The 14765-nt window shown below is 36.6% G+C and overlaps 4 protein-coding genes across 5 annotated transcripts; 1 reads left to right on the plus strand and 3 right to left on the minus strand.

The window, feature by feature from the left end:
* On the minus strand, positions 3504-5659 carry LOC110263901. The gene is made up of 2 exons (XM_021105768.1): positions 5351-5659; positions 3504-4513 (listed from the first exon to the last, which is right to left on the minus strand). Exon 2 carries the CDS (start codon positions 4511-4513, stop codon positions 3974-3976), a length of 540 nt encoding a protein of 179 aa, XP_020961427.1. The 5' UTR covers positions 5351-5659; the 3' UTR covers positions 3504-3973.
* On the minus strand, positions 6070-7245 carry LOC107646493. The gene has a single exon (XM_016350676.1). It carries the CDS (start codon positions 7243-7245, stop codon positions 6070-6072), a length of 1176 nt encoding a protein of 391 aa, XP_016206162.1.
* On the plus strand, positions 9899-12271 carry LOC107645880 (putative pentatricopeptide repeat-containing protein At3g05240). The gene has a single exon (XM_016350013.2). It carries the CDS (start codon positions 10062-10064, stop codon positions 11799-11801), a length of 1740 nt encoding a protein of 579 aa, XP_016205499.1. The 5' UTR covers positions 9899-10061; the 3' UTR covers positions 11802-12271.
* On the minus strand, positions 12149-14744 carry LOC107645881 (nuclear transcription factor Y subunit C-9). Of its 2 annotated transcripts, XM_016350014.2 has the most exons (4): positions 14564-14744; positions 14237-14288; positions 12607-13420; positions 12149-12421 (listed from the first exon to the last, which is right to left on the minus strand). In XM_016350014.2, the coding sequence occupies exon 3, from the start codon at positions 13417-13419 to the stop codon at positions 12640-12642; it is 780 nt and encodes a 259-aa protein (XP_016205500.1). In that variant the 5' UTR covers position 13420; positions 14237-14288; positions 14564-14744; the 3' UTR covers positions 12149-12421; positions 12607-12639. The 2 variants fall into 2 exon arrangements, with proteins under 2 accessions (XP_016205500.1, XP_020959710.1); XM_021104051.1 differs by lacking the exon at positions 14564-14744 and having other exon boundaries at positions 14237-14552.

A 14765-nucleotide genomic window follows, 5' to 3' on the forward strand; every position in this document is an offset into this window, starting at 1 on the left:
TATTTCAAAAAATAAAGACAATGAGAGTAATGCTCGATGTTACTTATATGGATTCATGTTTTATTCTTGAATTCATACGAGAAGACAGAGAATTTAATGATGACATTAAACAGGTAAGCATATAGGCCTCAATGTCATATTCAGGAGATTATTTGTTATTTGACTACTTCCAACAATATCTCAAGCCAAAAGCTCACGAATAGAATAGTTATTGGCATGAGCTATCAATGGTATTTTATATTAATAAAGAATAATACTAACATGAAGGGTGAATTTTATTAACTACAATAATATAATCCTTTAATTATTGATTATTTTATGTTAATTGAATTTGAACACTATTATATATTGTGTGTAAAATTGACCATGTGAAATAATGAGATTAAGTAGTTGTATTTATTTGATTTAGATAAAATTTTACGATTTTGTAACAAAATTTTAAAAGGCTATATTTTTATGTTTTTAGCAATTAAAGTTGATAAATTTTTGTTAGCTAAAAAAATACTATAGGAGAATTAAACTTTAAGAGAGATGAGTTAAAACAAAATATCTCTATCACATTGCCCTTTATAACACATCTAAAAAAAATACATTTGATAAAATTATTACGGTTGTATATCATGGAGAAAGAATTTTAGATTTGTTTATGATTATGGCTATGACAACAATATTTTTTTAGAACTTGATTTAGGTTGAACGTGAAATGCACTAAATTTTCATTTAAGTGACATTGTATCTTTACTCCTTTGTAATAGAAGATTGGGATACACTTAAGATTTAAAATACAACCAAATATAATTGAATATTTCATATTCAAAATCTAATTCGATTACCAGCAATCAATGTTATGTGAGAATTAAATTCATAATTTGAAAAAGGACTTCTTGGTTAGTAAGTACTGCTATAAAGCTAATTGATAAATACTTAAATATCTTTATTTTTTTGACACATAACAAAATTTGTTCTTTGAAGAAAAAGTGATTGTATTGGACGACAAATCGACTTCGATTTTTAAATAATTAATATCACTTTTGTTTTCGTCATAACAAAAGATTTTTTTTTTGTGAAAAGAGCTTGTATCAATAATTGCTATTTTATGTATAGATAATTTAAGACTTTAAACACAAATTTTTTCTATCATTTTACAAAAATTAAGATAAAATATTGTACATTCATCTTATTTTTAGCAGTTTTGATAAGTATTTAACCTAACCAAAAAAATATAAAACTGTTTCTTATTATAAATACAACTACTTCAACTCAAGAATAGACAAATATGTTGATAAATTTTAATAGGTAACAACATAGTCATATTAAGTTGACTCCAAAAATGAATATAATAATAGAACATAAAAATAATTTTTGGTAAATTTTAACAAAATAATTTTTTGTAGTAATTTGTTTTGCTATGAAAATAAAGAAAGTAATTCAAAGGCAATTTTTTTTCATGAATAATAAAAAAATATTTACAAATTTAANCATAATATTTATTGGAAAAATATTACTTATTCTTTAAAAGTTAACTTTTGGTCTAATTTAAATAATAATATTTAATTATTTTTTAATTAAAATATATTCTTATTTTTCAAATAAACACATAGTTAGATATATCATTTGTTTAAAATTATTTCTTTCAAATAGGTAGGGGTGTGCATGGCCCGGTAACCCGAAGATCTGGTCTGGCCCCGAACACTTTAAGGACTAATTTGGTGTGATTTCATTCGGTTTAGGGCCGGGTAAGGGTCTCAAAAATACATCCGGTTATTATTTCGGATCGGGTCCGGGCCATAGCTCGGGTCACCCGAACTCGGCCGGTGGCCCAGTCATCATACACAATTAATATTTTGTGTTATTAGTGATGGATGATGGCTATTCTTATGTGGAATTTAAGTATTCTAAACCTTAATATTTTGTGTTATTAGTTATTATAAGACTATAAGTTAATGTTTTATGTTTAAAATGCATAAAATTTTAGACTAATGCATGATATTGTGTTATTTGTATTTATTTAAATATTTGATATTATTAGACAATATTAATATTGATTATGGTTATGCTTTAATTTCAGAAAAGAATTGGTTTTTGTTATATTTTTTTAAGTGAATTTTATCATGTCAAATAATGGTTGGAGTCTTGAAAATTTGAATATTTTCACATGCTAACTCATAAGAAGGTATCAAGGTAATGTAATGTTAACGGCCCGGTTTTCATCCGGTTTTTACCCGGTATAATTGTGGCCCAAAAGTGTATATGTTTCATCGGGTTTAAGGCCGGGTTCGAATCTAATAAATAGGCTCGGTATATATTTTGGGTCAGATCTGTGTCACATCAAATCTGGTTTCACCCGTCCCATACACACCCCTACAAATAGGTGTGTAAACATATTAAGATAGATTTCACTTTTAAAAGGCAACCAAAATAGTTAACTAATCTTAAAATATAAGTTTAGGCTATCTTATAATAGGTTAGATGGCAAAGGATTCGATGGTCCCAGAACGTTTGAACCATTAAATGGTCCCATAACAAAACATATTTTTTTAAGTTTTTTAATAACTGCTAAATAATCCTTATTTAATTTTAATTATAAATTAGTCTTTTATATATTATTTAATTATAAAAATTATTTTTTATTTTATAAATTATTTTTTTATCATTCATCTATCATGTTTATTGAGAATCAAAAACTAAAACAATAATAAATTAGATCTTCCATTAATCGTAATAAATATTTTACAATCTTAATCGATTATAATTTTATCATTGATCCAGTTACATACGTATAGGGTTTGAAAAATTGTTTTTGTTAAAAATTCAATCGATTGGAATTGATACACAATCGATTGAATTTTGCAAGGGATGTGAGATTTTTCTTATTCAATCGATTGGTCATATTACCCAATCGATTGAAATCATCAAAGCAATCTGGGTTTAGTTAATTCAATCGATTGGTTCTGTTACACCTCAGTGAATTATTATTTTCGAAAACCCCATTTTTAAATTTAATTCCCCAAATACGAATTTTTTTTATGCAAAGCAAGTTCGCCACACTATCATTTTTATAGAGTTTGCCTAACCCGACGAACTTCACTTCAAATTCTAAAAAAATGGCTAACTCAACTTCTTAAACATCACAATAGACAATGACCAACCATTATCATCGTCTCCAGAATACATAGGAGTACACAAGAATATTGGGGAAATAATAGGTTTTTTTTTAATTTATAATGAGAAAAATCCTAGTTAAATATGGCTTATTCCCGTGTATCTGTATATTTCTGGAAACGATTAATGTTGAAAAAGTCATGCTTGTTATCGGTGTATTTTTGTGTACTCCTATGTACTCTTGTAGACGATGATAATGGCTTAAAAATTTGAGTTTTGTTGGTTTTGAAAAAAAATTTCGTCGGAGTTAGACAAACTCTATAAAAATTATAGAGTTCGAGAGGTCAGACGAACTTTATAAGAAAATATAGAGTGAGGCTAACTCGCCCTATGTAACGACCCAATTCCCAGTAAGTCATGATCATACCAGAAATCAAGTGTCACCAACTTGTTCACATGAAACCTTTACTATGTATTATTAAGCCTGTAATCGGGTTAGCGTACTATCGAGTTTTGGAAAAACTTTTATAAGAAAACTTGCAAGGACAACTAATTAAACATACACAAGCCGGCATTATATACAATCACAACACATAGCATAGGCCACGCATAAGCATACAGGTACTGTCGTATATATATATATATATATATATCCTGAGTTAGCATACAACCCTTCAGAAATACTACTATGTACAACCCAACACTCCGGGCCCTGATCCATATAGAAAACTCCTAAACTGGCACCCGAACTAGCCTAGTCCACTATGTACACCCTACTCTCTCAGTGAGTCTGACCAAAAGTGAGAGATTAACATAAAGGCTAGGCTAACACAAAAAAACTATCAAAAGGCACAACCGCAGCTCCCAGGACTCAGCTGTCATCGTCAGAGGAGATCACAACCACATAAAAACACTCCTCAGGATCCTCGTCCTCGTCATCGAAAATCTCTATAATCTCGGGAGGGGCACTGGCACTCGTGCTACTGGTCTGACCAGCACTCGCCGGTCCACTAATAGAGGCGGTGAGCGGCTCCTCAGAAGATGGCTCGGATGAAGATACTGAGATCTGCTCCACGGGGATGTCCTCCTCCGGTACAGGCTCTGAAAAATGCTCCTCCATGGGCTCAGGCTCAGGGTCCGCCTGATCCGCAGGCTGATCGGGATGTTGGTGAGGCACCGGCCCATCATGAAACGGGTGAAATGGAGCATCCGGGTGGAGCCACTGCAGTGGGAACTCATAGGGCATGTCGAGGTTAAACTGTGGAGTGTCAATCAGGTGATGGAAAGGATGATCACGCAGAATGTACATACAAGTCCTAATCTCCGCAACTACTACATAAAACCTATGTTGTACAATATCCTCGTATATATAGGGAGGGTCCATCTCGTAAAATATAACTCCGGTCTCCATCTGAAGGGGAGGAAGAGAAGGGGTAAGAATTGGGGGGTTCTTAGTAGGGTCGAGGGTGGTTAGTTTAGTCAGGATTACCACAGTTCAAGTAATTCACAACGAAATATACAAATGTCACAAAGAAATATCTAGTCACCACTATTCAGAATAACATTAAGGAATGTATAAACACAAGAAGACAATCACAAACAATTTCACAATGTCAAGTAAAATGCAAATGCGCAACAAGAATGATGCATGTCTATTCCTAACGCAGGCCATGAGCTCATGTGTCGCTTGCCTACCCGCTCCCGACATTACCCGAGCACGAGTCCCAGATATGGTTTTCCAGATGCATCAGTGTGCTTATAAGTCGTACGGCTAGGCCGCATACAGTGTGACTTTCCAAATCAATAAGCGTACATCTGGAAAACAGTTCTCAGTGTGTGGGCGTCCCCACTTTACATTTGGCACTAAGGTCCAAACAATGTCACATCTGCTCTCCTGTGGCAGTAATTTTGAATAAAAACTCAAAATAGCATTTTCCTTTCAAAACTTAGTTTATAGTAATAAACATAACCTCAGTCTTTTATAAAAATATAATGACATCCTTTAAAATAAAATTTTCAAACTAATATCTTGTCCTTCAACGAGACCGAAAACCTGTTTTATTTTTTATCAAAATATTAACTTAAAAATTTATTCATTCTCGAGCTGACTAAAACACAACTTCATCAAAATATCAATATATCAACAAAATTTAACATGAAATGCAATCAAATTTCAATAACACTCAATCCAAACATCAATTTACTTATCAAATATCATTTAGTCGGTGAAAATTTATCAAAATCCTACCTTCGTACGTAATCGAAATACTCGAAACTCTAGAGAAACTTTCTGACCATGCTGCTGAAGGAAAAAACGTCCGGAATCCTCCGTGCCTCCTAGAACTCCAGTTGGCCAAGCTCAAGGGGTAGGAGAGCTACGTCACCGTGGATTTTCACCGGACAAAAGTAACGCCAACACGTAGAGGAGGAAGATACGAACACTTTTACCGGATTAGATTTTTTATTGGAGTTACGGATCGCAAGAAATCGAGGCCGGAAGGTTAGAGGGTTTTACGGTTCTCTCATAAAGCTTCGATCTCTCTCTCTGTTCTTTCTTTTTCCTTAGGCTTAGTGAATGAAAATGAAAATTTAAGCAAGGAAAGTAATTGATGATGATTAAGGCTTAATGAGTTGTCAAGTTCTTATCTTACATTCCTATATTAAAGCCACGTTTCCCCTTTTCTTTGCCTTTCATTCCATATATATATATATATATATATATATATGCAATGCATACAAAAGATATATGTATAAAAGAAACATTAGTAAGAATTATATATATGTACATAGTTAAGCATGCAAGCCACGTTTTGGCTTTCTTTATCTTAATTCCCTTAAGGCTTCGGCCAAAGGTGTCCTCATCTCGTCTCAACTTACGTATAGCAGTTAAAGAAATACAAGAATGTGACGCACCAGAAACATAAAGTGTAGTTAAGGAGCGAGTCTTAACACAATACTGACCTTGGGTCAGAGAGTCTGAGTACGAGCATCTTCAGTCAACATTGTAAATACTCTTCCTGGCTGCTGAGATTTAGCTGAATCTTGAGCAATCTTCTTCTCACAATTCCTCGCTATGTGTCCAGGCATACCACAAAAATAACAAACGCTCGAACCCAATCGACATGGATTCCTACCATGGTCCTTCCCACACTGATTACAAACAAGGTTTGTTAGTGCTGGCTGTGGTCGCTTTCCAGTATCTCGTCCTTGCCTATCGATATTGTCACGAGCAGGAAGATTACTAACTTGCTGATTCCCATAAGAAAGTGTCCTATTCATTTTAAAGTTCCGTCCCTGAGGGGCTATATACCGATTAAAATTTTTCGGAGGTAATTCTTGACGACTCATCTTTGCTGCCGCCACCTTCTTGGTACAGTCTTCCACCAACTGACTCCTATTGACAAGCTTTGCAAAATTTCGTATTTGCAGTGGTATCAACGAGTGCATTAGTTCTTCGCGGAGTCCTCCTTCGTACTTCAAACACTTCCATTCCTCAAAATCATCTGGGTTTCCCTGACAGATCTTAGAGAATCGGCACAAATCCTCAAATTTCCGAGTATATTCTGCTACTGACATATTCCCCTGCGTCAACTGCATCAGTTCCATTTCTTTAGCATCACGAACAGTTCTAGGGAAGTACTTTTTGTAAAATTCCTCCTTAAAAGTATCCCAGTCAATCTCTTCCACCACCTGCCTTAACAAGCGTTGCACTCCCTGCCACCAGTGTTCAGCTTCTCCCTCCAACATATAGGTCGCAAATTTCACGTACTGTCTTTCTGGTACATGTTGCGCTCGCAATGACTTCTCGATACCACGGAACCAATTGTCAGCTTGAGTTGCAACAAGCGTCCCCTTAAACTTGGGCGGATTTACCTTCAGAAAGGTTGCCAGTGTCATAGGGTTATCGTGGTTTCCGGCACCTTCATTATCATTACCGTCTCCACCACGCTCACCATTGCGTCCTCCGTTATGATCTCTGTTTCTCTCCCCTAAACGGTCAATTGCTCGCGTAGTAGCAGTTGCCGTTTCACGCACAGCCTCAGCCATGGTGTTCATTGCAGCTATAAAAGCATCTGCACCCCTCGTCGGTTCCTCTGCATGGTTTGCACCACGCCTACCACGTCCTCGTCCCCGTGCAGCCATCAAGATTCTGTGCACACCCAACATGTAATATTAAGGTGATCAGTCTTAATATTTCAGGCAAAGTGTGAATAGTCTCTAAAATGGAAACACAGTGACAATCATGTAATTCATATCACAACGATATCCTATATGCATGAGACACAACTCAGAGAATGCAATGAAGCATGATTCAGTCCATATCCCCAGGCTTTAATGGGAACGAACTGCTCTGATACCAAGTTGTAACGACCCAATTCCCAGTAAGTCATGATCATACTAGAAATCAAGTGTCACCAACTTGTTCACATGAAACCTTTACTATGTATTATTAAGCCTGTAATCGGGTTAGCGTACTATCGAGTTTTGGAAAAACTTTTATAAGAAAACTTGCAAGGACAACTAATTAAACATACACAAGCCGGCATTATATACAATCACAACACATAGCATAGGCCACGCATAAGCATACAGGTACTGTCGTACATATATATATATATATCTGAGTTAGCATACAACCCTTCAGAAATACTACTATGTACAACCCAACACTCCGGGTCCTGGTCCATATAGAAAACCCCTAAACTGGCACCCGAACTAGCCTAGTCCACTATGTACACCCTACTCTCTCAGTGAGTCTGACCAAAAGTGAGAGATTAACACAAAGGCTAGGCTAACACAAAAAAACTATCAAAAGGCACAACCGCAGCTCCCAGGACTCAGCTGTCATCGTCAGAGGAGATCACAACCACATCAGAACACTCCTCAGGATCCTCGTCCTCGTCATCGGAAATCTCTATAATCTCGGGAGGGGCACTGGCACTCGTGCTACTGGTCTGACCAACACTCGCCGGTCAACTAATAGAGGCGGTGAGCGGCTCCTCAGAAGATGGCTCGGATGAAGATACTGAGATCTGCTCCACGGGGATGTCCTCCTCCGGTACAGGCTCTGGAAAATGCTCCTCTATGGGCTCAGGCTCAGGGTCCGCCTGATCCGCAGGCTGATCGGGATGCTGGTGAGGCACCGGCCATCATGAAACGGGTGAAATGGAGCATCCGGGTGGAGCCACTGCAGTGGGAACTCATAGGGCATGTTGGGGTTAAACTGTGGAGTGTCAATCGGGTGATGGAAAGGATGATCACGCAGAATGTACATACGAGTCCTAATCTCCGCAGCTACTACATAAAACCTATGCTGTACAATATCCTCGTATATATAGGGAGGGTCCATCTCGTAAAATATAACTCCGGTCTCCATCTGAAGGGGAGGAAGAGAAGGGTAAGAACTGGGGGGGGTTCTTAGTAGGGTCGAGGGTGGTTAGTTTAGTCAGGATTACCACAGTTCAAGTAATTCACAACGAAATATACAAATGTCACAAAGAAATATCTAGTCACCACTATTCAGAATAATCAGAATAAATGTATAAACACAAGAAGACAATCACAAACAATTTCACAATGTCAAGTAAAATGCAAATGCGCAGTGATCAAATAGATAGAAATTAGCTACTAGTGAGAAGGTTAAGGTGACTCTGGCTGAGGTAAAGAAACCAAAGAAAATGGGTGCTGGAAATGAAGATGTTGACATTGGAGATGAGGAAGACGCACTGCGAGGAAAAGGATTGTGCTAGGGTTTCTTTCGGACTGTAGATTGGGCAGGTTATACACGACTCAGGCCTATTTGGTCATGACAAAAAAAAAGAGCATGCTAACTTGCGCAGCAGATGCCTATTAGCAACTTGGACACATGAAAAATTTCATATTTTTCATAATAATAATAATAATAATAATAATAATAATAATAATTTTTTTTAAATAAAATAATAAATCACAAATAACTCATTATTTAATTTTTTAAAAATTTGGGGTCTTACACCCTAAATAAAAAAAAATCGTATTTGAAAAACGGAATTTTGGAAAATGATATTTTTTTAAATGATAAGTAAAAATGATTTTAGTGTTATAGGAAGTGTATTGGAATTTTTTTCATTGGTAAATTTTGAAGATGTCAGGTATATATACGGACATTGAGATGGATAAATAATACTATGAGGACGATGACATTAACCAACAAGAAGAGTTAATATGTGACCAAGATATGATGGATAAATAATATGAATCTGAACAAGATTTTGGAGATGAATTTATTGAGGAAATACAGAATCAATCGATTGAATTAACTAAACCAGATTGCTTTGATGATTTCAATCTATTGGTAGTATGACCAATCAATTGAATAAGAAAAATCTCACATGCCTTACAAAATTCAATCGATTGAAGTTTGGAAAGACTGAATTTCAATTGATTGATTTTTGCGAAAACCATGCTACCTTGCAATTTTCAATCGATTGTTTTGTGACTGTAGTCTAATCGATTGAGTTATGGGAAACCTAAAATTCAATCGATTGATTTTCAAAGAAACACGATCTCAGGACGAACGTCACGGATCAAATATAAACTTTTAATAGATTGGAATGGCCAAAAAGTTTATTACGATTAATGGAAGATCTAATTCGTTATTATTTTTTATTTTGATTGTTAATAAACATAATAGATGAATGATAAAATAATAATTTATAAAATAAAAAATATTTTTTATAATTAAATAAAATATATAGGGTTAATTTGTAATTAAAATTAAAAAATGACTATTTAACAGTTGTTAAAAAATTTAAAAAACATGTTTTGTCATGGGACCATTTAATGATCTAAACGTTCTGGGACCATTGAAAACTGTGAGCCTAGGCTTTCAAAAGAATGGTAAATCCTTCAGATTTTCATGATACCATATGCTCCTCAACATGCTTCTTTGGCAGTTGCTATATTAAACCCATCAAGAAATGCAACAAACTTGGTTTATTTTAAATACACCAAAAAAGATGATAATACGCCAAAATGCCATTCTCTCTTTGTTAGCAAAGTGCAGAAGCATGAGTGAGTTGAAGAAACTGCATGGGCTAATAATCACAACCCCAACTATTAATAAAAGCATAATCCCTTTGAGCAAGCTCATTGACTTCTGTATAGATTCACAATTTGGGGACATCGATTATGCACACTTAGTTTTTCGCCGAATTGATTCCCCCAGCGTTTACATTTGGAACTCCATGATTAAAGGCTATGCCAATGGTCACAATCCAAGAGTGTCTATGATTCTTTATAGACAAATGATGCAGAGAGGGTACTCACCAGATCACTTCACATTCCCTTTTGTGCTCAAAGCAAGTTCCCTTCTTTTTGATCAAGATTGTGGAAGATGCATCCATAACTGCATAGTGAAATCTGGGTTTGAAGCAGATGCATATGCAGCCACTGGGTTGCTCCAAATGTATGTGTCTTGTGCAGATATGACTTCTGCGCTCAAGGTGTTTGATAATATTCCCAAGTGGAATGTGGTTGCTTGGACTTGCTTAATTGCTGGGTACGTAGACAATAATCAGCCATACGAAGCTTTGGAGGTGTTTAAGGACATGGATCATTGGGGTGTAGAGCCAAATGAAATCACCATGGTTAAGGTTATGATAGCTTGTGCACGGAGTAGAGACATAGGTACGGGGAGATGGGTCCACGACCGCATTCGTAAGGCCGGTTATGATCCCTTCCTCTCATCATCAAGTAGCAATATCATTCTTGCAACTGCAATTCTTGAGATGTATGCTAAATGTGGTAGCTTCAAGACTGCAAGAGATTTGTTCAATAAAATGCCTCAAAGAAACATTGTTGCCTGGAACAGTATGATTAACGCTTACAATCAATATGAGCGACATGAGGAGGCACTAGATCTCTTCTTTGATATGTTGGTCTCCGGCCTTAATCCGGATAAGGCCACCTTTCTAAGTGTTCTGAGTGTCTGTGCTCACTTGTGTGCTCTGGCACTGGGACAAACTCTTCATGCTTATCTTTTGAAGAGCAACATTGCAGAAGACATTGAAATGGCAACTGCCCTTCTCCACATGTATGCCAAGACCGGTGTGTTGATTAGCGCGCAGAAGATTTTTTATAGTCTGCAAAAGAAAGATGTGGTGGTTTGGAGTAGCATGATTAACGGTTTAGCCATGCATGGTCATGGAAATGAAGCACTGAGAATGTTTCAAATGATGCAAGAGGATGATTCGGTTCTCCCTGATCATATTACTTACATTGGAGTTTTATTCGCATGTAGTCATGTTGGGTTGGTTGAAGAGGCTAAAAAACATTTCAATCTGATGACAGAAAGATATGGTATAATGCCGGAAAGTGAGCATTATGGTTGCATGGTTGATCTTTTGAGTCGCGCAGGTCATTTCAGAGAGGCAGAAAAATTGGTGGAAACAATGGCGGAACAACCAAACATAGCCATATGGGGTGCTCTTCTAAATGGCTGCCTGATTCATGAAAATGTCTCTCTTGCTAATCAAGTGAAAATGCAACTTACAGAGCTGGAACCTGCTGATTGGAGTGGAGTTCATGTTCTTCTATCTAATATATATGCCAGGGCAGGTAGATGGGAAGAAGTTAACATGACTAGAAAAGTGATGAAGCATAGAAGGATCACAAAGACAACTGGTCATAGTTCAGTTGAAATAAAGTTGATAAGCTAATGATCATCGTAGGATTCATCTCTTGTATCAGATTATAGAGTAACTCCTTTACTTCCACCAGTGAAGGTTAGTAGGTTACTATTAACGGATCGGAAGCCAAATACAGTTCGACAATATAAGTGTGCAAAATTAATGTATAGTATCCAATTGTTTTTATTTATTGTATAGTATCCAATTCATCTCTTGACATTTTTTTGCCCTTCTTGTGTAGCTAAAGAAAAGAATAAATAGAAAACGTCCCTACTATATGTACTGATTCATACACAAATCGATGGTGTGATTTGTACGTGACACAACTCACTATAGTTCCACCACAAAGGTAATCATCTGTATAAAGGAAGCATCAATGAAGATAATAATAGAGATGGCATTGATCCTAAGTGTTCAAGTTTATAACGTTGCTACATATAAGTAAAAATCGGATCCTGTATTCCATCTATAATCTGAAAACCAGAAGATTAAGAAATACACCATCTTAACCAGCTTAACCAAAGATAATTTTAGTTTAAACTAGCACAATATCTACATATGTTTAGCGTCTGCATTGCATTTAAACTATCTTCAGCTACGAATTCTGATCGCTATGGACCTTCCAAACCACCCCTGCACTCAGTAGCAACCTGCAAGCCATGAAGTGTAGGTACTAAGATATCAGACCCGAAGTTATGAAAAGGAAGCAACGGGTTCAAGCATGGAACATTTCGGTTATGAAAGAGCCATGCAGACAGAGTTGGGTGAACTATTAAATTCCATTCAAGAAACTGATATGGAAATTAAAGACTAAGTGAGAGTCTAAAAGGTTCACCTTAACTTGAATGTCACAATCACAATGTAGCAGCTAATGATCCGGAGATGATTGTCGTTGGTCTGGTGGCTGCGGCCACATTTGTGGAGCCATGTAGGGATGAGATTGCTGAGCGTACATATTTGGGTCCATCACAGGCTTACCCATTATGACACCTGCAGGTCCAACTTGGGGTGCATGTTGAGGCGGCATATAACAGTAAGGCATTGCATCAGCTGGCCCTGCAACAGGCATTGTTCCTCTTGGGATCGATGCAAGCACTTCATCTTTCAAGTCCTCACGAGGCACAATATCAACCAAGAAATCAAAGATATCGGTCCTCGTGATTGCAGCAGCAATATCATTTTTCTGAAGGGTTCTTCTTTTGTTCTCTTCAGTGTGATTCCAAGAACGCAGGGTTAACTCTAAAATGAACATTTCGCATGCCCTTGCAAATATGACAGGTGCCTCAGCCGATATCATTCTAACATCCTCATCAGCCTTCATAATCTTCTTGATCCTTGCCAAGGGGAGACTGTGGTTCTTGAAATCAGTTACCTTCTCAATTTCTTGGTATTGATTTGCCCAAAAAGCCTGTAGTTGTTGCTGAAGTTGCTGCTGTTGTTGCTGATGAATATGCTGATAAGCAAGTTGATGTTGTCCCAGTTGAGCTCCAGCAGGTTGACCGCTTTGCATGTTCCCAACCGATGTAACAACTGACCCTGGTGCCCCAGTCATTTGGTTTGGCTGGTACGGATTGGAACCATATGTTAGTTGAGCCCCACTACTGACAACCCCCATGGATGGGTTTTGGCCATGCCCTTGATGATCCATTCTGTTACAATTGAAATCAAACAAATCAACACCCATGCTACATGTGCATCAGAAAACAACGAATCATGTAATCATTAAAGTGAATTTGTCAACGTACTAATAAATATACCATGAGAACAATCTAAAGTGCAGGCAATGAGAAATTCAACCTCCAAAGTAGTGCTCTCGACTCAGTGTCAAGATCGAAAATGACACAAGCACGAAATGCAGACAAGAAACAGGCATCCCATTTTCAAGGCAAGCATAAATCATGAAAATAGTTACTTATGTATAATCATTCAAGGCAAACACAATATATTGTTTTGGGGAGAAGAAAATTGGGATCCGGAAAGACCTATGTAAAGGCAACATGTGTGATATAACTACCAGTTCTTAAAGCAAAATAAATATCAAATCTGACCAAATAATTTCCAGTTAAGAAGCTTCCTATATGGCCCCAAAAATCAAAGGACATCCAAAATCCACAAAACATGAAAAAAATCCGCTAAGAAATTCATCTCTCCAAACAACACCCATCATCCGGGGATCTGTAATTCATCCCTTATTCAGAGAAGAATTGGGATTTTAACCATGTGCTTGATATTTTCAGTAAGAATAGAAACTTTCAGCTTCCAATATTTTCTAATAACAAAAGATAAGAGAGAATTATGTGTTTTTAAGTTCCCATCACATAACAATTTCACATAAAGGGAGAATTCGCCAAAATTAACCTAAGAAACCAGCAGCAGCAAAGGGAATAATCAAGTATGTAAAGTAATCTCTTTTCTTTTCTCAGAAAAAGAAATCACAAACAAAATCAGTGGAAAAAAGCTTTTACCTTTGTTTACAGCTGATGCTGTGCTCCGCAAGTACTCTGAGAACACAGGAACCTGAAAAGGGAACCAAAAAGTGGGGGTAAGATCAGGAATTAAGATCGACAAGAATTGGGGTGAGGGGGTGGAAGAACAGAAGAAGAAGAAGAAGAAGAAGAAGAAGCTGTCCGCCGTTTTTTGTTTCCGAAGAGTGGAAGAAGAATTAGAAGAACAAGATCCAAAATCAAAAGAGCAGAGAAGAAGTTATTAGGGTTCTGAGAAGAAAGAAAAGAAAAGAAAAGAAAAAGAAGAGAGCTTTCGTGAAGATTGACGATGTTCCCTTTGGAACGAACCTCTGAGAAAGCGAAGTACGAAAGAAAAGCTGTGTGATCGATTCTGACTACGCTTGTCAGAGGAACCTAACTCCTTGTAGTTTCTTGTGCTCTTATTTATTTTCTTTTCTTTTCTTTTCTTTTATTCTATTTTATTGCCTGCTGAGGAATCTACCTCTACCTCAGTACCTCATTTGCCCAGAGTTTTTTAAATGCTCAATTA

This window comes from Arachis ipaensis, chromosome B06 (genome assembly GCF_000816755.2).
Source record: "Arachis ipaensis cultivar K30076 chromosome B06, Araip1.1, whole genome shotgun sequence".
Taxonomy (NCBI): Eukaryota; Viridiplantae; Streptophyta; class Magnoliopsida; order Fabales; family Fabaceae; genus Arachis; species Arachis ipaensis.

Coding starts and splice junctions, on each gene's coding strand:
- LOC107646493 (XM_016350676.1), bottom strand. CDS start 7,245: ATGGCTGCACGGGGACGAGGACGTGGTAGGCGTGGTGCAAACCATGCA.
- LOC110263901 (XM_021105768.1), bottom strand. CDS start 4,513: ATGGAGACCGGAGTTATATTTTACGAGATGGACCCTCCCTATATATAC.
- LOC107645881 (XM_016350014.2), bottom strand. CDS start 13,419: ATGGATCATCAAGGGCATGGCCAAAACCCATCCATGGGGGTTGTCAGT.
- LOC107645880 (XM_016350013.2), top strand. CDS start 10,062: ATGCAACAAACTTGGTTTATTTTAAATACACCAAAAAAGATGATAATA.